Source organism: Schistocerca piceifrons, chromosome 2 (genome assembly GCF_021461385.2).
Source record: "Schistocerca piceifrons isolate TAMUIC-IGC-003096 chromosome 2, iqSchPice1.1, whole genome shotgun sequence".
NCBI lineage: Eukaryota > Metazoa > Arthropoda > Insecta > Orthoptera > Acrididae > Schistocerca > Schistocerca piceifrons.
The window spans coordinates 542,214,591-542,238,513 of NC_060139.1; the positions used below are offsets into that span (position 1 = coordinate 542,214,591).

General features: G+C 40.7%; 1 protein-coding gene across 1 annotated transcript in view; it reads left to right on the forward strand.

Annotated features, from left to right (window-relative positions):
• LOC124777948 (succinate--CoA ligase [ADP-forming] subunit beta, mitochondrial) overlaps window positions 1-23,923 on the forward strand; it is an 87,382-nt gene that overhangs the window by 41,762 nt on the left and 21,697 nt on the right. The window contains exon 7 of the mRNA XM_047253498.1: window positions 18,656-18,816. Coding sequence (XP_047109454.1) covers window positions 18,656-18,816 — 161 coding nt within the window. The remainder of the gene's footprint in view (window positions 1-18,655; window positions 18,817-23,923) is intronic.

Sequence of the window (23,923 nt, forward strand, 5' to 3'; positions counted from 1 at the left end):
TTTCACAATTATTCAGTAGTGGATTGTCCTAAGCCATTTAGTTCAGCACACTCTGGGCTACAAATTAACATCATTATCACTTAGCTGAATGTATTCTTTAATATATATTTAATAGTTCAGTTATCAGCCAAAAATTAAGAAAACTCAATTTTTGAACAGTAGTTTTCCAAAGAAAGATTAATTTCTCAGCTTAATAGTTTTTCTGCTATTACACTGTATAGTATAGCTACTTTTTATAGAGTATCAATGGTGGGCAGCTTACACTTAAAAAATATACTATTTAAAAAAATGGATTTTTTAATTTTTCCATTTTGTGGCCTGCAATATCTTTGTTGGGGGACCAAATAAAAATCTGAAAATTTCACAGTTAATAGACCTTTACGATATCAAACTTAAGTATAAATTTCAACTTTGAGATTCAATTGGAAGTTATGGGAAAAAAATTACAAACACGAGTCAAAAATACATTTTTAAACATATGCGATATCTGGTAGGCTAATCAAATAAAGTATACCAATTGCATAATGTAACACACCACATTACACTAGCTAATGATTATTTGTTGAAACAATGCTGTGGTAATTCTTTCAGCAGGCTAACAATTGCATCTGCAAGCATATAAAAGTCTGATTGTTGTCTTCCCCCTTACACCAACAGTTGTCTACTCACACTTAGTTAGAAGTTCTTGAAGTGTCAGTTGAAAAATGGTGTCTGTGTTCCATTGGTGTTATTATTAATGAAGCATGTCATAAAAGTGTGTATGGAGTGTATTCTAAAGATATTACTTTAATCGACAATTACAGTGAAGAAGGAAAAGTGTTGTTTTACTTAAGAGTCCGCACAGAGGTCAAAATCAACATGCAAGTACCATGAAATGAAATACTTAAAAAAAATTTCATCACCTTTTTGGTTGGTCTTGCATGGACCCTTTTGAGAAACTTGAGAAACTTATAACAAAAGGTCTGCGAGAAATAACATTTGATTCTAAAAATAAAAGCCGTTTTGTCAATCTCATACCAGGAAAATCATTGTGTCCAACATGTTAGTCTAAGATACTTGTAATTCACAACAGAAAGGATAGTGAAACCTCAGATACAGGATTTTGTGACTTATCAGTAACCATTAAAAAAGTAGATACAGCTTGTGAAATCCTGGGTATATCGCCTGCTAGTAAAATTAGAAAACCAAGTCAAGATAAAATACTAAGTGCCTTGAATACAAAAATTGAGAAAGTGGCAGCTACAGTCAAAAGTAATTTGAAAGTTTCATTTCGAAATACAATTTGTGCTAAAACAAATGGAAGTTCTAAAACTTCACCAACCGAGTATGATGATTTGATAGAAAAACTAAATGAAGTACTTCAAACAAAGAGGATAAAATTATCAGTTTACTGCCAAATTCTTGGAGTCGAGCAAAAGTTAGTGATGAATTTAATGTGCCAGAATGTCTTGTTAAGTTAACAAGGCAATTAGCAAAAGAACAGGTAATTTTACCAACATTACAAAAGAAAAGTGCATCTAATTTGGTAGATGAAAACACAGTCAATAAAGTTATTAAGTATTATGATGATAATAACAGCCGTTTGATCTCTGCAAAAAAGACTGTGTTTCTGTGAAAAAAAAATGTTTCTAAGATTCAAAGACAACAAGGGTTAATATTGTGTAATTTAAATGAACTATTCACTGAATTTCAAAAAGAAAATCCTGACATTAAAATTGGAAGATCAAAGTTTTGTGAGTTGAGACCAAGATGGTGTATTGTTGTAGGGGCATCTGGCACCCAAAATGTTTTTGTTTGTATCATCAGAACGTAAAGTTGATGATAGATGGGGCCAATCTTACAGTTGATTATAAAGACCTTTTGGAAGTTATGGTATGCAAATGTTGGTGGCTAACCTTAAAAATCTTAAAATGCATCATTTTATTGCAATAGCTCAAAGTAAATTTTTGAAAGACAAAAAGCAAACCTTGGCAGCTGATGAATGCTTAGTTCTTGCTGACTTTTTGGAAAATTATTCCTTTATTGTTAAAGATGAAGCACAAGGGCACCACTGGGTAAACAAACAGGCCACAGTTCATTCATTTGTATTCTATTACGAAGATGAAGATAAACTAATGAGCCACAGCTTTTGTGTCATAAGTGACTACCTTGAACACAACCCTACAGCAGTGCACATTTTTCAACTAAAATTAACAAACTACATTTAACAGCACCACCCTTCCATAAAAAATCTGATTTACTTTTCGTATGGGGCAGCAAGTATATATAAAACAAAAAAAATTATTAACATATTTCATAAAGAAGTTTTTGGGTTTGATGTAGAATGGCACTTTTTCACTTCGTGACAGGGGAAGAATGCTTTTGGGGGTACAACAAAACAAGCTGTCGCAAAAGCAAGTCTGCAACAGTGTCTTGAAGGAAAGATACAACACTTGTCAGAAGATTAAAGGCACGCGATCTTTTCATTGTTTTGTACTGCATTCACACAACTTACTGAAGTGTAAGATCGCATCAACTTCACCTGATAGTGAACTTCATCAGTGTGGAATACTTGTACAACTGATTCTTCAAAATGAAGACATAGTGGCTTGGGTTTACAATGATCGGTGGTGGATTGGCGAAGTTGATAATATTGACTGTCAAAACCAAGATGTTCATGTTGTATTTTATCACCCTCCAGGACCCAAGGACATCTTTTAAAAAAATAGAGAAGGATCAAGTTTGGATGTCACTTAAAAATATACTAAGGAAGCTGCCTCCCATGGAATTTACAACTGTGACTGGGCAAACTTTTAATCTAACACCCAAACTGAGTGAACAAATTTCTCAAATGTCCAATGAGCGATTTACTATAAACAAATAAAGAGAGATCAATATAATGTAATTAGTAGCCTTATTTTCAATAAAAAAAGTAAGTAATCATAGATATTAAATTATATACTGTGACTGACATATTTTATTCCATAAGCCTAGATATCGCATATGTTAAAAAATGTATTTTTGACTCGTGTTTGTAATTTTTTTCCCATAACTTCCAATTGAATCACAAAGTTGAAATTTATGCATAAGTTTGATATCATAAAGGTCTATTAATTGTGAAATTTTCAGAGTTTTATCTGGTCCCCTAACAAAGATAATTGCTGGCCACAAAATGGAAAAATTAAAAAAAATCCATTTTTAAAAATAGTGTATTCTTTTAAGTGTAAGCTGCTCACCATTGGTATTTTATAAAAAGTAACTAAACTATACAGTGTAATAGCAGAAAAAATATTAAAGTTGAGAATTAATCTTTCTTTGGAAAACTACTGTTCAAAAATTGAGTTTTTTAATTTGTGGCTGATAACTTTGAACTATTAAAAATATATTAAAGAATACATTCAGCTAAGTGATAATGATGTTAATTTGTAGCCCAGTGTGTGTTGAACTAAATACATTTTGTCTGAAAGGATTAGGACAATCCACTACTGAGTAATTGTAAAAAATGTAGATGCTCGCAAATACGAAAAAACGCATGTGGCCTGGAACAGATATGGCCGCCATTTCAAAATAATAAACAATAAATTTTTTTTTTCTCAGACTACTTTGTATGGATTGACCCATAACTGGTATTTTAATAGAGAAAGAGTTAATCACCCCTGCCAGTCAACCATATCATACACATGATCAGAATGTTGAATGAACTGCTTATCTTGATTTCCAAATGTGCTCTCTATACTTAAATGACATTTATGATAGAGGACAGTCATTGCAAAATGAGTTAAAATAAAAGTTCTTACGGCTGGCCATGGAAACTTCGTTCAGGAAAAGTGGACTCACTCTATATTTTGCAAATGATGTAGTTTCATTGCTAAGTATCCAAAAGCTCTGCATTGAAAAGTTCTTTAATTTGTTTAAATTTTTGGTGGATAGTGCTCAGATCCTAGTATTTGCTTTTGCGATGTGGGACAAACTGTTAAGGGCTGTTCACTTTGCCACGTTGTTGTTTAAGATGTTTGTAAATGGATGATAGAGAGTAAAAGTACATCAACACACAAATTCTCACATCTTTAGAGAGTAATAAAATTGTTAAGCAAAAAAATCATCATGGATTTCTTGCCAAATAAGTTCATAGTGCGAGTGCAACTTTCTGGAAAGGCTACTCTCCCTTTTCCATCTTCTGGAGAGGTATTGACCTGTCACAGACTGTCTCATTGAATAGGTACCAATGACAAGCATTTAAAATTTGCAAACATGACTTCACAGAATTTTAATAATGACCCAATAGATTATGTAGTTGGCATGTGATGTCTACCATCCAGCGTTACCCTAAATAATGCCAACTGCAGCCCGTTCCATCATCTTGCTGAGCTGTACTGAGGGCAAAGCCTTCATCTCGATTAGTGAGGTTCATCATCACTTTTATCTCAGTTGATTTCTTCATAATGCTGGCCCAGAAACCATAAGCTGATGAGATGACAGTTGTCTCTTCAAAATCAAGCACGTACTTTTTCATTAAGCTATGCTCGGCCACTGTAGATTTATTTTTCTGTCTTAGCCTTACATTGTCAATATGTTCTGTGCAACATAGGCAAACAGAGCACTGTGTTTGTCCCATGTAAGATATTCAACATTCAGTTGGAGTGTGATTGTCTCCAGATGGATAGTCAGAGGGCACCTTTCACACTGCTCAGCAGTTGTGAGGCTTAAAATCCCAATGCTGTTATCTGCATAAGGAGATGGATAGTGACCAGAGTGATGACTGCAGACTGCTATCCTGTTATGGAGGGCTGGTCTGTCACAACAGAGTGGACTGTCCACTCCACAAATAAAGAGCCCCGGCCAGGCCAAGGGTACAACACTCACTCTATTAGCTGCATCTCATCCATATGTTGAAGGCTCATAAAGTTTCAGTTAATCTACCAAAGTGTGTAGCATGAGCTAAAGCTTAGAGGTGTTTCACCACAGCATAAGCAGTCACATGTACTTCTATATACCCACACAAGAGATTTAACTAAATATAATTAAAAAATATGCCCACTATAAATTTAGCTGCCATAAAAACTTCATCTAGGCAACAACTCAATAAGCAGACAGCATTTTTTTCTTGTAAACTTTCTGCATCACATAAAACTTGAAAATAAAAATAAATGTTAAAATAAAAAAAATATCCATCCTGTGTTTACATGAAAGGGCATTGCAATTTTACAGTAAAAATTTTGGTGATAGCCTCAACAAGTAATTGTAGAAAAATAGAATGCCTTTCACATTTTGAAAACTTATTTTACTGCTTTTGCCTGATATGATAAGTCCTGTGTGGCTGAAATTACATTCTGCCAAGGTGTTAAATCTGCACCTACACTATTACTCTGCAGTTACCACTTGCGTGTTTCACAGAAGGTTCATAGAACAACACTGACTATTTCTTGACCTTCTGTACTCTTGACCAGCACTTCGGAAAACAGAACACCTAAATCTTTCTCTGAGACCTCTGACATCTCTTACTGCTGTGGTCATTTCTTCCTGTGTGGTTGGGAGTCAACAAAACATTTTGCCATTCTGAAGAAAAAGGGAAGGATTGGAATTTTGTGAAAAGATTAAGTCACAACAAGAAAAGACTTTGTTTTAATGATTGCCACCTCACCTCGCTTATCATATCCGTGATAGTTTCTTCCTTACTTCATGATCACACAAAATGAGCTGCCCCATTTTGATCCCCTCTGTCTTATCAGAGTGGGTAAGGATCCCATACTGCACAGTATTACTCCAGAAGAGGATGGTCAAGCATAGTGTTGGTGGTCTCTCTAGTAATTTTCTTACACCTTATCAGTGTTCTGCCAATAAGTCTTTGGTTCACTTTCCCCACGATATTTTTTTGCAATGATTACAATTTATGGCATTTGTGGCTGTAATCCCTTAGAGTTCAGTGAATCTACAGCCTATCAGTTACTGTGTAATGTGACTATTGTGACAGGAAAACACAAATCCAAATGTATTACTGAGATGATGATTGAGATACGAAGTTTGATTGAAGCCACTTGTGAAGAAACGCCTTCTGGAAATCTAGAAATGTGGAATCACCTTGAGATCTCTTGTCCATAGCATCATTACTTCGCATGAGTGAAGAGACATGCTGGTTGTGTGCCAGCATTGCATTTTCTGAAAGATGTTTCATTAAATTGGACAGAGCATGTGTTCCAAAATCCTGCTACAAATCAGCGTCAATGAGAGGGGTCTGTAATTCAATGGATTACTTCTATTTCCTTTCTTGCGTATTGGTAGCATCCCTGTAACATTCCAGTCCTTAAATGTGGCTTTTTCATCGAGTGGCGGGTTGTGTATGAGTGCTAAAAATGCAGGTATTTCATCTGTAGACTCTGAACGTAACCTAACTGCTTCATAATCTGTTGCAAGAGACTTGTGTTTATTGCGTGACTGAAGTTGCTTCATTACATAAAGGGTATCTACTTATAAATTACTCATGTTGGCAGCTGTTGTTGGAATTTTGAGGTACTTGTGCATCGTCTTTTGTGATCGCATTTTGGAAAACTGTGTTTAGTAACCGTGCTTTACTTGCACTTATGTCAGTTACAGCACTTCTACTATCACACAGTGAAGGCATTGATTGTGCCTTGCCACTGCTACACTTTGCGTGCGACCAGAATCTTTCTGGATTTTCTGCCAGATTTCAAGACAATTTTGTTGTGGAACCTATTAAAAACATCTCCCACTGAAGTCCGCACAAAGTTTAGAGCATCCAGAAACTGTTGCCTATCTTCCAGATTTTACATTCTTCCAAATCTAACATGCTTTTTTGCTGCTTCTGCAACAGTGTTCTGATGTACACACATCAAAAAGAGTTTTGCATCAACTTGGTTCCGAGAGTTTCGGAACCTGTACAGAAAATTGGAAAAGAGGTAAACATAAACTTCATTTCCGCCCTTTTTATTGCTCATGAAAACCACACATTGCATGTTGTACCATCATACAGTGAGACCTTCAGAGGTGGTGGTCCAGATTGCTGTACACACCGGTACCTCTAATTCCCAGTAGCATGTCCTCTTGCATTGATGCATGCCTGTATTCATCGTGGCACACTATTCACAAGTTCAGCAAGGCACTGTTGGTCCAGATTGTCCCACTCCTCAATGGCGATTCGGCGCATAGATCCCTCAGAGTGGTTGGTGGGTCACATCGTCCGTAAGCAGCTCTTTTCAATCCATCCCAGACATATTCGATAGGGTTCATGTCTGGAGAACATGCTAGCCCCTCTAATCGAGCGATGTTGTTATCCTGAAGGAAGTCATTCATACGATGTGCATGATGGGGGCATGAACTGTCATCCATGAAGACAAAAGCCTTGCCAAAATGCTGCCAATATTGTTGCACTATCAGTCAGAGGGTGGCATTCACGTTTCGTATAGCCGTTGTGGCACTTTACATGATCACCAGTGGCGTACGTCGGCCCCACATAATGCCACCCAAAAACGGCAGGGAACCTCCACCTTGCTGCACTCGCTGGACAGTGTGTCTACAGCGTTCAGCCTGACCAGGTTGCCTCCAAACACGTCTCCGACGATTGCCTGGTTGAAGGCATATGTGACACTCATCAGTGAAGGGAACGTGATGCCAATCCTGAGCGGTCCATTCGGCATGTTGGTGGGCCCATCTGTACCGCGCTGCATGGTGTCGTGGTTGCAGAGATGGACCTCGCCATGGACATCGGGAGTGAAGTTGCGCATCATGCAGCTTATTGTGCACATTTTGAGTTGTAACACGACGTCCTGTGGCTACACAAAAAGCATTATTCAACATTGTGGTGGTGTTGTCAGGGTTCCTCAGAGCCATAATCGTTAGGTAGAGGTCATCCACTGCAGTAGCAGCCCTTTGGCAGCCTGAGCGAGGCATATTCGGACATCATCACTTTGGTTCACTCAGAGACGCATGGACACTTCTCTTGTTGAGAGGTCTTCCTGCCACAAAGTAACAATTCGGACGCTATCGAACTGCGGTATTGAACATCTAGGCGTGGTTGAAATATAGACAACACGAGCTGTGTATCTCCATCCTGATGGAATGACTGGAACTGATCGGCTGTCGGACCCAGTTTGTCTAATAGGTGCTGCTTATGCATGGTTGTTTACATCTTTAGGCAGGTTTAGTGACATCTCTGACCAGTCAAAGGGACTGTGTCTGTGATACAATATCCACTGTCATCGTCTATCTTCAGGAGTTCTGGGAACTGGGGTGATGCAAAACAAATTTTTTTTTTTATGTGAATATTTTGTGTACCGTGGGGATTTGATGCGTATGTGTATTTACTTCATATAAAACACTGTTACCACCAGTACTTCTTTGAATTAACTAGTTGACACTTGCATAATTAATATGGAAGGACTGGAGACTTTGTCTTAGGATGCTCCAAGACAATTTTTGTCTGCTGTTTTAAATATACGTTTTCCATTTGTTTTTTGTGAATTTGGATGGAATATATCAGTCTCGCTACAAGCATCTTTTGGTTACCGATTCCTATATCCATCAAGATGCTCTCCATTTGCTCAGGATTGTTTGTCACTAAGAGGTATAGTATGTTTTCGTCATCATTTACACTTGGTGTGGGCTACTTAACTAATTTCTCAAAATAAACTAGCAGCAGGAATGGCATAAATTTTACATGCCAGCATACAAAAGTTTGGAAGTAGTTATGCCACAATTTCCAGTAGTAAGGCAAGTTATTTGGGTCATTGTTGTCGTTCTGGCCTGTTGTTAGATAGTATCATTTTATCTTCAAAACACACGCAAATATTTTCAAGTGTTTAATTCTCAGAAGCCCAAATTTAACAAAGGACAAACATTTCATTCAAAAATCTTTTCTTTTGTGTGTTTCCTCAGAGTCCTTCTCCCTTTCCAGATTAGAGATGTTCACATGTTGACTTATTAAGATAGATGCAGTAGCGTTCTGTTATTCTGAGATAGAAGCATTTTCAGAGTTTGCTCATTACCAGTTGGTGATTGCAGTAGCTCTTGCCAGATGACATCCACATTAAACCACACGTGCTTAAATTGTAAAAATTAAAAGAATGCAGTGGACATCGGTTCCCCTTGTTCAGTGGCACTTCATAAAATTGTAATGATAGTTGTCATATTGTTTGTCAGCTAGATTCTTCATCTGAGACAGGTAAAACCTCTGTGGATGTACTGTACCTCAAAGCAAACCATTTTCACAACTTCCTGGCTGATCATTGAAGGACTTTACTGCCATCCTCGACCATGTAGCAGTTTCATATCAGAAACCCAAGGTGTTCTCCTTGTCTTGTGTGCCACCCAAAATTGGTCACTTGCCAAGCAAAAATGTTAACAACAATTATTACTTTATTTTTCAAACAATTACATATTGTTAACAACCATATGTGCCTGATAATCACACATTGTGCAAGGTGCAAATGCTAGACTTAAGAGAGAAAATGATTTACTCTTTGGATCACAACAAACTCTTTCTGATACAGAACTGCAGAAAAGTATATGACAACAGTTTATTATAAGAAAACCTCAGAAAACACTGGATTTCCAATGATTAACGATTTGTATTCCTTCTCATTGTTTTCAGAGTCAGTGACACTGCTAGCCAGTGTAAATTTTAGGGATGATATGTTGAGTGGCACTGTAGCTTATCCGCTTGCTTCGCGAGTTCAGCCTGCACTGAAGTGTGCGAGCTGTGCCAGGATGGTGGGAGCAGAGCGTAGCTGGCTTGCCAGAGTACATTGGGGCCCTGCGATCCGTGCCAGACTGATGCCCTTCATGTTACACAACCCAGCTTGACTGACACCTTTAATGCAGGGCAGGAGGGTTTGCATTACCTCAGTGATGCTGAGGGCTATGGTCGTGATAGTATAGCTGCTGGCATGGTCAACCAGGTCTGACAGACCTCAGTGGAGGGGTGTGACAAAGAGTATCCAGGGAAGGAGGATCTGTGGTTGCCCCCCCCCCCCCCCCCATCCCCCTTCCCATCTGCAGGGAGCTCCGCCAGCAGTGGTTGCGTACAGATATTGCGACCTGGGTTTCTCTGCTGGGGCTGGCCAGTACCACAAGACCTCTTTTACAGTAAACTCTGGGCATTCTTCAAGGACCATTGTTGGGTGTGGCAGTGGAATTATCTGTGTTTTGGGGATGGAGCCTTTTATTTCACAACCTGTACTGCGAAGAAGGTACACTCCTAAAAAGGGGGGGGGGGGGGCAGCTTCCTCAACCTTTGAGATGTGCTATGTGCTGATGAGGGAAATGGTTGTTAGAAGTGAAACCTCTGGGGCACCAGCTGCCCTCCTGTTGTATAAGGCTTGCTCAGGTGCACAGAGCTTTGTCTGGGTTGACATTTGTTTCCATAATGGCTTGTGGGATCCCTATGGAATTACTTAAATTCATGTCTACTCCTGATGGGATGGGTGTACTGTCAGGTAGTACTTATAACCACCCAACAGAGCGAGCTCGGTTGGCCAGTCTGCCTGAGAAGTAGTCTCAGAATTATAGTACTGCCTTCATAATTAAGAGAGTAGATGGTAACTCCCCCCCCCCCCCCACCCCCCCATGAACCATGGACCTTGCCGTTGGTGGGGAGGCTTGCATGCCTCAGCGATACAGATAGCCGTACCGTAGGTACAACCCCAACGGAGGGGTATCTGTTGAGAGGCCAGACAAACGTGTGGTTCCTGAAGAGGGGCAGCAGCCTTTTCAGTAGTTGCAAGGGCAACAGTCTGGATGATTGACTGATCTGGCCTTGTAACAATAACCAAAACGGCCTTGCTGTGCTGGTACTGCGAACGGCTGAAAGCAAGGGGAAACTACGGCCGTAATTTTTCCCGAGGGCATGCATCTTTACTGTATGATTAAATGATGATGGCGTCCTCTTGGGTAAAATATTCCGGAGGTAAAATAGTCCCCCATTCGGATCTCCGGGCGGGGACTACTCAAGAGGATGTCGTTATCAGGAGAAAGAAAACTGGTGTTCTACGGATCGGAGCGTGGAATGTCAGATCCCTTAATCGGGCAGGTAGGTTAGAAAATTTAAAAAGGGAAATGGATAGGTTAAAGTTAGATATAGTGGGAATTAGTGAAGTTCGGTGGCAGGAGGAACAAGACTTCTGGTCAGGTGACTACAGGGTTTTAAACACAAAATCAAATAGGGGTAATGCAGGAGTAGGTTTAATAATGAATAGGAAAATAGGAATGCGGGTAAGCTACTACAAACAGCATAGTGAACGCATTATTGTGGCCAAGATATACGAAGCCCACACCTACTACAGTAGTACAAGTTTATATGCCAACTAGCTCTGCAGATGACGAAGAAATTGAAGAAATGTATGATGAAATAAAAGAAATTATTCAGATAGTGAAGGGAGACGAAAATTTAATAGTCATGGGTGACTGGAATTCGAGTGTAGGAAAAGGGAGAGAAGGAAACGTAGTAGGTGAATATGGATTGGGGCTAAGAAATGAAAGAGGAAGCTGCGTGGTAGAATTTTGCACAGAGCACAACTTAATCATAGCTAACACTTGGTTTAAGAATCATGATAGAAGGTTGTATACATGGAAGAACCCTGGAGATACTAAAAGGTATCAGATAGATTATATAATGGTAAGACAGAGATTTAGGAACCAAGTTTTAAATTGTAAGACATTTCCAGGGGCAGATGTGGACTCTGACCACAATCTGTTGGTTATGACCTGTAGATTAAAACTGAAGAAACTGCAAAAAGGTGGGAATTTAAGGAGATGGGACCTGGATAAACTGAAAGAACCAGAGGTTGTACAGAGTTTCAGGGAGAGCATAAGGGAACAATTGAAAGGAATGGGGGAAAGAAATACAGTAGAAGAAAAATGGGTAGCTCTGAGGGATGAAGTAGTGAAGGCAGCAGACGATCAAGTAGGTAAAAAGAAGAGGGTTAGTAGAAATCCTTGGGTAACAGAAGAAATATTGAATGTAATTGATGAAAGGAGAAAATATAAAAATGCAGTAAATGAAGCAGGCAAAAAGGAATACAAACGTCTCAAAAATGAGATCGACAGGAAGTGCAAAATGGCTAAGCAGGGATGGTTAGAGAACAAATGTAAGGATGTAGAGGCTTATCTCACTAGGGGTAAGATAGATACTGCCTACAGGAAAATTAAAGAGACCTTTGGAGAAAAGAGAACCACTTGTATGAATATCAAGAGCTAAGATGGAAACCCAGTTCTAAGCAAAGATGGGAAAGCAGAAAGCTGGAAGGAGTATATAGAGGGTCTATACAAGGGCGATGCACTTGAGGACAATATTATGGAAATGGAAGAGGATGTAGGTGAAGATGAAATGGAAGATACGATACTGCGTGAAGAGTTTGACAGAGCACTGAAGGACCCGAGTCGAAACAAGGCCCCCGGAGTAGACAAAATTCCATTGGAACTACTGACGGCCTTGGGAGAGCCAGTCCTGACAAAACTCTACCATCTGGTGAGCAAGATGTACGAAACAGGCGAAATACCCTCAGACTTCAAGAAGAATATAATAATTCCAATCCTAAAGAAAGCAGGTGTTGACAGATGTGAAAATTACCGAACCATCAGTTTAATAAGCCACAGCTGCAAAGTACTAACACGAATTCTTTACAGACGAATGGAAAAACTAGTAGAAGCCGACCTCGGGGAATATCAGTTTGGATTCCGTAGAAATACTGGAACATGTGAGGCAATACTGACCTTACGACTTATCTTAGAAGAAAGATTAAGGAAAGGCAAACCTACGTTTCTAGCATTTGTAGACTTAGAGAAAGCTTTTGACAATGTTGACTGGAATACTCTCTTTCAAATTCTAAAGGTGGCAGGGGTAAAATACAGGGAGCGAAAGGCTATTTACAACTTGTACAGAAACCAGATGGCAGTTATGAGTCGAGGGGCATGAAAGGGAAGCAGTGGTTGGGAAGGGAGTGAGACAGGGTTGTAGCCTCTCCCCGATGTTATTCAATCTCTATATTGAGCAAGCAGTAAAGGAAACAAAAGAAAAATTTGGAGTAGGTATTAAAATCCATGGAGAAGAAATAAAAACTTTGAGGTTCGCCGATGACATTGTAATTCTGTCAGAGACAGCAAAGGACTTGGAAGAGCAGTTGAACGGAATGGATGGTGTCTTGAAGGGAGGATATAAGATGAACATCAACAAAAGCAAAACGAGGATAATGGAATGTAGTCGAATTAAGTCGGGTGATGCTGAGGGTATTAGATTAGGAAATGAGACACTTAAAGTAGTAAAGGAGTTTTGCTATTTGGGGAGCAAAATAACTGATGATGGACGAAGTAGAGAGGATATAAAATGTAGACTGGCAATGGCAAGGAAAGCGTTTCTGAAGAAGAGAAATTTGTTAACATCGAGTATAGATTTAAGTGTCGGGAAGTTATTTCTGAAAGTATTTATATGGAGTGTAGCCATGTATGGAAGTGAAACATGGACGGTAAATAGTTTGGACAAGAAGAGAATAGAAGCTTTTGAAATGTGGTGCTACAGAGGAATACTGAAGATTAGATGGGTAGATCACATAACTAATGATGAAGTATTGAATAGGATTGGGGAGAAGAGAAGTTTGTGGCACAACTTGACCAGAAGAAGGGATCGGTTGGTAGGACATGTTCTGAGGCATCAAGGGATCACCAATTTAGTATTGGAGGGCAGCGTGGAGGGTAAAAATCATAGGGGGAGACCAAGAGATGAATACACTAAGCAGATTCAGAAGGATGTAGGTTGCAGTAGGTACTGGGAGATGAAGAAGCTTGCACAGGATAGAGTAGCATGGAGAGCTGCATCAAACCAGTCTCAGGACTGAAGACCACAACAACAACAATACATGGTAACTTTGGGAAGGTTTTACCTTTTCATATTCACAAGGCATTAGAGCTTATTGCTGGGTCCTTAAAAAGATTTAAATGACTTCATAGTGCAACATTTCTAGTTGAACCTCCCTCATCAAATTGTGGATCTAAGCTTATGGAATGCTAGACCTTAGATGACTACCCTGTTGTGGCTGAGTTGCAGAATACCCTTAACTTCTGTAGAGGCATGTTTACCTGCCCCGATATAATGTGAGTGAAACCTGAGGATTTGCCTGAAGAATGGAAAAGTATGGGTGTCATGGAAGTGTAGAAATGTGGGAGGAGAATCCGTGGCACATTTGAAAAAATTACAACATTATTTATAATGTTCAACACTCCAGAATTACCTGAACCTATTCTTGCAGCCTGTATCCATCATAAGGTTAGACTGTTTGTTCCCCACAGAATGTGATGCTTCAGGTGTCAGATTTGGTCGTACCACTATGGTTTGTAATGGGACAGAAAACTATAAGGCGTTGAAAGTCACAAGACGCATACCCTGTGATGAAGCTAAAAAAGCTTTGGCAATTTCCAGTGTTCGCTACTTCTTTTGTGTTGGCCCTTAAGAAGCCAGTCAACTAATTGTGATGTCTCCACACAACTGCAGGCCGCGGATTAAAGCAAGAGTATGTACACTAGTCAATGTACCAGTGGGGGGTAAAGCTATACTTGAACCCAAAATCATTTGGAAGCCATCAGCAAAAGTCTTGGAACCCCAGTCACATATCAGTGCACACCATCAGAAGCCCACGAAGCTGTCCTCTTTACCTTTGCAAGCAACTCCTCCCATAAGTTAGGAAAATGTGACCCGAACATTGTTTGAAATCAAAGAAAGTGGCAGTTAAATCTTTGCTGATGGTGATTTTACTGTCGAGGATATCACCCACCATGGAGGAACCAGATAGATGCGCACCGTCTAATATTTCCGTTGACCTCTCAGCTAAACCACCGCAAAGGGATTTTGACAAGGACAACCTTCGCTAATCAAGGGCTCCCACAGGGACTTCTTTGTTGTAGTGGAACTTGAATAGGTGCTGATCTAATTGGAAGAATTACGGCTCTTGGCTCAGGAGATATTGTTCTGCATCTTTTTACAAGAAACTCAGTGCTTATAGCACTTTTCATAATAGTGATATTGATTGTTTATTTCAGTGTGATCGTAGTGTTAAAAGTTCAACATCCAGTTGATCTAATACTCCGGAAAAGTTTGTGTGCATGTTTGGATAACTAATGCAGGCAGGTTTGGTGAACTGCTTGTTCTAGATTTACTCTGCAGTGGTGAAAGGGAAAAAGAGGAATATTTACTGGCTTTTATATTCCTTAGCAATATTGATCAAGAATGAAGTGTCTTCAACTACAGCTTAAAAGTACTGCATATTTACAGCCGTCGCGGTACTATTTAAATGTGTTATTCAGCTATGATTAGAGTTTTGAAGGCACACTGAAGAATTTAGGTGTATGGTAAAAGTGTAGACTCCAGACTAATGTTGTGGAAGTTGAAATTGGATAGCAAGAGCCAGATAGACAGGAGTTCTATAAATTCTCTTCTGGCCTCTGCTCTACCATTTAAAACATCCTTTTTTTATACCTAATGCAGTTTTGCTAACATTTTCTGACTTCTTAAACAATACATCGTAGTTATAAGTGTTTAAGTAAATACTACATTCTTCATAAAATTATTACGGGAAATATAAAATGATGTGCAGTGTAAAGTATGAATGTGTGATTACACATGTGAAAAACCAGACTCAGCAAAGAAGATGAAACATACAGCTATGAGGTTTTTAAAAAGTCTCTGATAGATAACTGTTTCCCTCCCTTAGCCCCCTACCATGCTGCAATATTCCCCCACTTATGCAAATAAATGGCATCAGCTTGCATTACTTCCTCCTGCTCACTAATGTACTACAGTACTGCCTCGGTCATCTTGAACCATTCCGTATGGGGGATGAGATTTCTCCTGCTATCTAAGTTTGCCACTCCCTCTTGTGTTACTTCCCCCTGCCAAACCATTTCCACAGTATTGTTGTCAGTTAGTTCAACAACTTCATCATTTGCCATCCATTCTGTGATGCACAGTGCATTGACATCCTCATGTCCCAGTACATTTTTGAGCAATGAAACAGTATTATCCTTTCCATCTATGACATCAGTTTCACACACAGCTTCAAAGTCAAAATGCCCACCTTCATGGTGTAAAAGAATTTTGAGAACCCTTCAAAATTATATGTTCAGAATCTCTCTAGATGCTTCGGAATGGTTAGACAGTCTCCATTATTATGGATTGGCGATATCAACACACTGAGAAGATGGCAGTGATACTTCTTCTTTAGCTTTTCAAGGATGCACTGGTCTATCAGCTGACACAGCAGTCAGTTTGATGGTAAAAATAATGATTTTATCTGTGAGGTTGTCACTGGCGGGATGTGAAGACACATTGTCAAGAAGTGGCTGAGCTTTCCTCAGTAAATTGTCTTTCAAATATTTCTCTACAGCTGATACAAATTCATTTTGGAACCACACATTAAAGATTTCTGAATTTCTGTGTTTTCTTTTGGTGAGTGTAGTGTATGGGAGGCCTAAACTTGTGATTGCCAGTTGCATTGTTGCAAGGCAATATGGTAACTCATTCCTTGCTTTTCTTGTACCTGTGTGCAGCAGCTCCCCCTCCCCCCCTTTTTTTAAGCACACATTTTCATAGGGAGCATGTTGTAATTTAAACCACTCTCATTGCAGTTGTGTAACTGTTCACCAGAAATTCTGTTCTCATCAATTAACTTTGAAAGGTAGTGTTCAAACAATAGCACAGACTGTTTGTCAACAAATGAAGCCTCTCCACTATTGATAATCTGGCAAATACCAAATAGTTTTTTCCACCATAAATCACTCCAGTAAATAATTAATTTTCTCTACCCATTTGCCACTGAAATTGCAATACTTTTCCTGCAGTATCAGCCTAGTAATGGGCAAACCTTTTTCTCTTAAAATGTTCATGATTGTATACATATAAAGCTTCAACGACGTGTTTATGCTTACCTTTCAGCATCGTCTTCCTTCCTTTCATTCCATTTCCACTAGCTTGGGTGGCACTCCACTTTTCAATTTCTGCTTGATTTTTCTTCCAGTCTCCTACAGTACTTTTCCTACCCCATTAATCAAGCACAGTACTTTGACTGCTACCACTGTATCCAGATGCACATAGTTTCTGGATCCATAGTCAGAACAGGTATTTTTTTCTTTCTTTTATCATTCATTTTGGACTATTTAATTAAAGCACAAAGGATCACACAAGACAACAATTGAACAACGTACCCACTTTGGATGTCTGGCATTGCAACTGAAGACAGTGCCATGTTGCTAAAGCTTTGGTAAAGTACGGTACGTACAATAAATGAATTTTCACAGAGAAGTATTATGATATTAAGGAGGCCAGATAGTTTGGAGTCTAATCTGTATGCAGTACAGTACATACAGAGTAACATTCCATATGAAGTGGAAGAAAATGTTAATGCTTAATTTAGTAAGGACCAATATGATCATCCTGTCTATTGCATAGATCATATTGTGTTTGTTATTTCTTTGAATTTAGCCATGTAACTCAAAACATGGTCTTCTGGGTTAGCACTTTCTTCTGTTGAGCCTTTCAAATAAAGGGCAAAGTTTGGGACAGAGTTGTTGCCATACACGTATGATAGAATAAGCTATCTAAATAAAAGTAAAATTAAACAGGCTCCAAATAAGTAGGGAGAAAGTCAAAGATGCTGTTTTCCATTACACAACTAAGGTAATTTTGTTTTCAGTCAGTAAAAATAGAAATTTCAGAGCAATAGAAGGAAAGAGCAATAAAAATTAGTTATATACCAAATTAACTAACGAGAAGAAATGTTGTTGCAATAAGTAAGGCTTGAAAAAATATGGTGCTGAAGTTGTTTAAGGACGATACAAATCATGATACTCTTTGCTAATGATTATACAGGAGACATGTAATGCCGCTGTTCTGCCAGAGTTGCTTAGATTTTGTTATCAAACTAGACTCTTGGCATTTCTTTGCATCAGTTTCCACTTGCTGACAATATAACAAGGTTTATTTTCTTCTTCTTCTTCTTCTTTTTACCCACTTATGGAGTGAGGATAAACTTGGTAGTAAGTTTTATGATACCTTTCTTCTTATCCTCACAAAATCTCTTTGAAATTGCTGCTTTTTCATATGTGGTTTAGAATATCTCTTGTCAGTTTTCTATTTAGGCTTCCTCGTGCATCTCTGTTTAGTTTGTAGTATTGTAAAGGCTAGACAATTTATTATGTTTTCTTCTGTGATATCTGCATCTTCAAATTACTCTAGGTTCTTTTAACCAGCAGATTTGAATTAAAGACTATTTTATTTTTATCACTTCATTTTGTAATTTAACATCAAGCATAATATTCAGTCAACTAGCTCTCTGAAGGGACCAGATACTATTGACAGCCTTGTTGTCTCGTAAATAAAATTAAATCCATGAAAGTTACCAGTAATAAAGTGTGTAGTTCATTTTGCAAATTACTTGTCAAATTATGTTTCTAGTCACTTTTTGTTACATACTAGATTGTTTCAGAGTGAGTAAAGCTGTATCATATAACTAAAGTACACCTCTGCAAGAAGCTGTGTATTAAAATACTGTAAATTAACCTTTCACAATGAATCAGAGGTAGAAAAATTTGGTGTTGATTTTTTAAGAGCAGTATTGTAAGTTCAAAAACATTTTGATAAATTGTACGATGTATGACATATAATTTTAATCTTATTTTACAGGGGATATTGGTTGTTTGGTCAATGGTGCTGGATTAGCTATGGCTACAATGGATATCATTAAACTACATGGTGGTGAACCAGCAAATTTTCTAGATGTTGGAGGGGGGGCAACATCACAGCAAGTCATGGAAGCATTCAAAATCATCACTGCAGATCCAAAGGTCGGTAGTTCTCTTCTGTTTGGATATGAAAGTCCTCTTCAAATGGCAATAACTCTTCTAGACATAAGAATATCTAATGGAAATTTATACACAGTTCAAAAAATCTTATGTTCACTGGTCAAACTACATCCATTGACAATTTCAGACACACAGTTAATTTTTTCTTAACTTTTCTTGTTTATACTGATTTATTGTGTAACACAAATTTTGCTGCTGAGAGATAAGCTATTCTACATTCTCTAGGTAGCCTCACTTTATAGCAACATTCAGCATGGTGTAAAATAAAAGTCTGCATTCGGGGGACTATGCTCATCATAGCTGTAAAGTTCCATAAGTTAACACAAGCCTCTTGGGTTGTGCATGAAGGTAAGCAGCACAGGAAACTGAAAGTTGTGGCCGATGTAGATATATCAAACATGAGATTTCTAAGGTTATAAGCAAGTAATGGCTTGTGGCCACTGTTCACTGAGAGGGCACAGCAGCTTCTCGTGATGTCCAAGATATTGGGCACCTCTCTGTCACAGGCACCCATTGATGTTTCTCATCCTATAAAGGCATGCAAGTACTCTCATAACAAACAGTTTCATATTGGTTTCACATAAAGCACCTTGTGAAACTAGATGTGTTCCAAATATGATATCTTACCTTTTTAAAATACTTTCTATATTTGGCTCCCAGCATGTGGTAGGAAAGCAGCTGATTTTCTCACATCTTCTTCTTATTTCAGCAAAGGTCCAAACTACAAGGCACAATGGATTCATTTCTCATTTTAGCCATTCTGTTTGAATACAAACTTACAGTATTCTAGCTCCTGTTACCTCCCCCTCCCCCGGGGCACGCAACACTGGCGGGTTCGTGCTTGGCTACCACGGGGCCCCAGCCTTTGCAGCATTTTTTTCGCTCCCATGCTGCATGTCTATCCTCTTTTTTCCCCCTCCTTTGGGGAACATGCCTAGGATGTTATTGGGAATGTTCGCATTGTCTGTCGCAGATGTAAGAACAGCCCCGTCTCCTCATGTTCCTCTGCTTCAGTGTTTGAGGTTCCTCTTTTTCTTCTTTCTCCCTATGCACTCCTGAAGGCTGATCCACGCATATGATGCATAACAGGTGACTGGGTAATGCTCAATTCCCAGCTCCAGGTCAACAGGTAGGATTCACACATACGCCCTGGTACAGGCCAGGCCTAGGGAGGGGTGATTGCGTGAGCTGTAACCTTCCCAAATTGCCGATAGGTCCCTCCGTCAGGTGTTCGGGAGGTGTGAACAATCACCTAAGGCAGATGTGCCTCCTTGTGAAGGGAGCCCCCAGTTGGAAGGATCGTGCCATCAGAGATGCTTGCAATCGTGTGGGATTTTCTCACAATGAGTCACTCATCTTCCCAATCCATGTCTGTGAACCGTAAACGTAATGAGGCTAATGATCAAAGACCCTTCCCGCTCCACCCTGGTTCCTCATGGTCTCATGTACTGAAGACTGGTAGTCCTTTGCCGCACTCAGTCCATTTATTATTCAAAACGGTATTGATGCAATTGCCGGCCCTGTGAAATCCTGCTCTTGTTTATGGAATGGCACTTTGCTTTTGGAGACTGCTTCCTGTCTCACTTCTCCATGGCTACCCTGTTCGTGTCAAGGCCCATAGAACTTTGAATTCTTCCTGTGGCGTAATTTACACCAGGCTGCTAGATGGTCTAACTGAGGCCGAAATCCAGTCTTACCTCTCTGAACAGGGTGTCATTGCCGTCCATCGTGTAATGAAAAAGGTAGATTTCTTCTTAGTGCCCACTGACACTCTTTTCCTCACCTTTGATAGAGAGGTGCTTCCATCCAAGATCAAAGCAGGCTATGAAATTATCACCGTCCGGCCGTACATTCCGAACCCGATGCGCTGCTACCAGTGTCATTGTTTCAACCACACTAGAACATCTTGTCGGCACCCACCCAAATGTGTATCCCCCCTCAGGGGGGCTCACGGTCCTTTTGTGAGTCCGTGCGTGGTCAGGATGGGGCCCCGAGCTATTGCAGCCTTCCTTCTTTCTCAGGCTGCATTTCCTGTCCCTTCCCCTCCCCTCCTTTCCTTTCCTTTCCTTTCCTTTCCTTTCCTTTCTCCTTCCCCTCCACCCTCTCCTCTCCCTCTCTTGGTGTCCTTGTTTATGTTGGCCCTGCTATCCTCCTGGTTATGTTGGCTTTGCAATTTGGTTTTGTTGCATAATTACCTCATCCTTTTAGCATTCTCTGGTCCCCCTCTGAGGTTTGACATACTTTACTAAATTTCTATTACATAGTGCGAGCCATTTGGGGAAGAGCACCTTACGTAGTGTGTCCGGCGTGTGCCCTCCTCTTTCCTTCCATCTTTTCCTTCATGTCGTTGTCTGATGCTAGGGTCCATAGCCAGCACGGTAGCCAGCCCATGTGGTGGGGTCGCTATGTACGCTTTTGGTTGAGCTCCCTGAACACACAGGGATCACACTTCTGATACCTGAGCTGTGACCACCTCATGTAAGCCTAGGAGTGGTTGCTTGTCATCCAGGAGCATCGGAACTCTCGGCACTGGCCGTCATGCCAAATGGCCCTTGCTGTGGCTGGGTGGCATCCGTGAGGAGAGCCCCAGATTGGAGGGGGTGGTATCAGGGCGGACGTTATGCAAATGAAACGCACACGGGTCCAGAACTGTGGCTGTTCTCCTACAGCCATCTCTTTGAATGAAAATGATTCTTTTCATGCTGCTGCTGCTTCTGCCCCTTCGGTGTTCCCTTCCATGGCTACCCCCTTGGGAGGAGGGTCAGGCTCGTTGGCTAGGGGCGAAACCTTTCCCCCGCTATCTGGTTTGCACCAGGACTGATGGGAGATATTTTCACCAATACCAAACCTTTATTTTTTGTGGAACACATTGAGGACAAGTTTGGCAAAGTGGACTCTCTGAGCAAGATGTGGCCGGATTTGTTGTTGATGAAAAGTGCTTCAGCTGCCCAGTCTGCGGCCCTCCATGCCTGTGACCATCTTGGCACATTTCCTGTGTCCATTACCCCCCACCAATTTTTGAATATGGTTCAAGGTGTAATTTTTCACAGGGACCTCATCCTTCAAACTGATCAGGAACTAAGGGACAATCTAGGACGGCGGGGTATTCACTTTGTTCAGCGTGTTCAGAAGGGCCCAGAGGACAATCGCATTGATACTGCTGCCTTTATCCTGGCCTTTGAAGGGGATACCCTCCCTGAGGTGGTAAAGATTATGGTTTATCGATGTGATGTGAAGCCGTACAGCCCACCACCTATGAGATGGTTTAAGTGCCTGCGTTTTGGATACATGTCTTCCCGTTGTTCGCAGACCTCTCTCTGTGGTGACTTTGGACGTCCCCTCCATGAGGGGAGTTCCTGTGTTCCCCTTGTTGTGTGTGTTAATTGTCATGGCAATCATTCTCCACATTCACCGGATTGCCCGGCTTATAAGAAGGAAAAGATGATACAGGAGTATAAGTCCCTCGATCGTCTAACCTACACTGAGGCTTGTAAGAAGTATGCACATCTTCATCCTGTGTCAATGATGTCTAGCTATGCTTTAGTTACATCTTCACCCCTTCCTTACCCCAGTCCGGAACCCCTCCCCTCTTCTCTCCCCTGCAGTTCCCACACCCTTCCCTCCAGGTGCCGCTCCCCCTCCCCAGCTGGAGAAGTGTCCCTCTTCTTCCGTGTCTGTCTGTCAAGGGTGCTCCTGCCGGGACCCCCTTCCCAGCACCTTTCAGGCCAAAGGTCTGCTGCCACAAGGCGACCGTGAGAACCACGGTCTGTGGGCCCCCAGATCACCTGCTCTCTTTCCATTCCAGATCTGCAGCTGGCTCCTTATTGCAGCACGGCCCTCCTCGATCTCAAACAAAAAAGAAGAAGAAACGTAAGTCCCAGGACAAGGAGCCTCTGGTGTCACCATAGGTCCCGTCCCCACCTTCGCAACCTGGCTCTGACCTGCTGTTCATGGATGTCGCCCTATCCTTGGCAGTGACAGATGGTGACCCGGCGGCATGACTGGCTTTAGCCTGTTCACCCCCAATTTGAATCATAGTTCTATGGTTATCCAATGGAATTGTAATGGATATTACTGTCACCTTCAAGATTTGACACCCCTTATTTTGTTTTACGCTGCAGCTTGTGTGGTTCTGCAGGAATCTCATTTTACTGATGATCACTCACCAACTCTACGTGGGTTCCGTGCTTTCTGTTGAAATCGGATTGGCCCCTTGCGGGCCTCTGGTGGAGTTTGTACATTGGTCCGTACAGATGTTGCTAGTACGTGGATTCCTCTTCAAACTACATTGGAAGCGGTTGATGTTAGGGTCCACCTGGACTCTGGGGTCACAATATGCAATATTTATCTCCCTCCTGACAGGACTCTTACACCTGCTGCCTTAACTGCCCTTCTTTCAGCAACTTCCCCCTTCCTTCCTCCTCCTTGGGAATTTTAATGCTCATTTTCCCTTGTGGGGCAGTGCATTTCGATCTAGTCGGATCTTCTCATAGACTAGTTTCTTGCAGACCATGACGTGTGCCTTCTTAATGATGGCTCCCCCATTCATGTCATTGCCGGTCATGGTACCTTTTCTGCCATTGATCTTTTTCTTTCTTCTCCTTCCCTTCATTACACCGGTCGCCACACAACGATCTTTGCGATGGTTACCATTTCCCATTGATTCTCTCGCTCCCTGATGGACAGGTTACCTCGTTGGTCTTTCAAATGCATTGATTGGCCTCCATATACTGCACAGGTTGGTTTTTCTCCCTTTTTGTCGGGTTGTATTGATGATGACCTATGTGGTGTGTCTTATGCGATTCTTCACGCTGCTAGCCTTGCTACCCCACGATCGTCTGGACCATTTTGCTGCTGGCAAGTCCCGTGGTGGAGTACGGCCATTGCCATTGCCCTCCGTGATAGCCGTTGAGCTTTGCAACACCTTAAGAGGCACCCATCCGTTGCCAACTTTATTACCTTTAAACGCCTTCGCGCTAAAGCCCTTTACTTAATCAACTGGAGCAAACAGATGTGTTGGGAATGCTTTGGTTATACTGTCCCTATGTCACGGGTATGGGCTACACTTCGTTCTCTCCAAGGTTGCTAT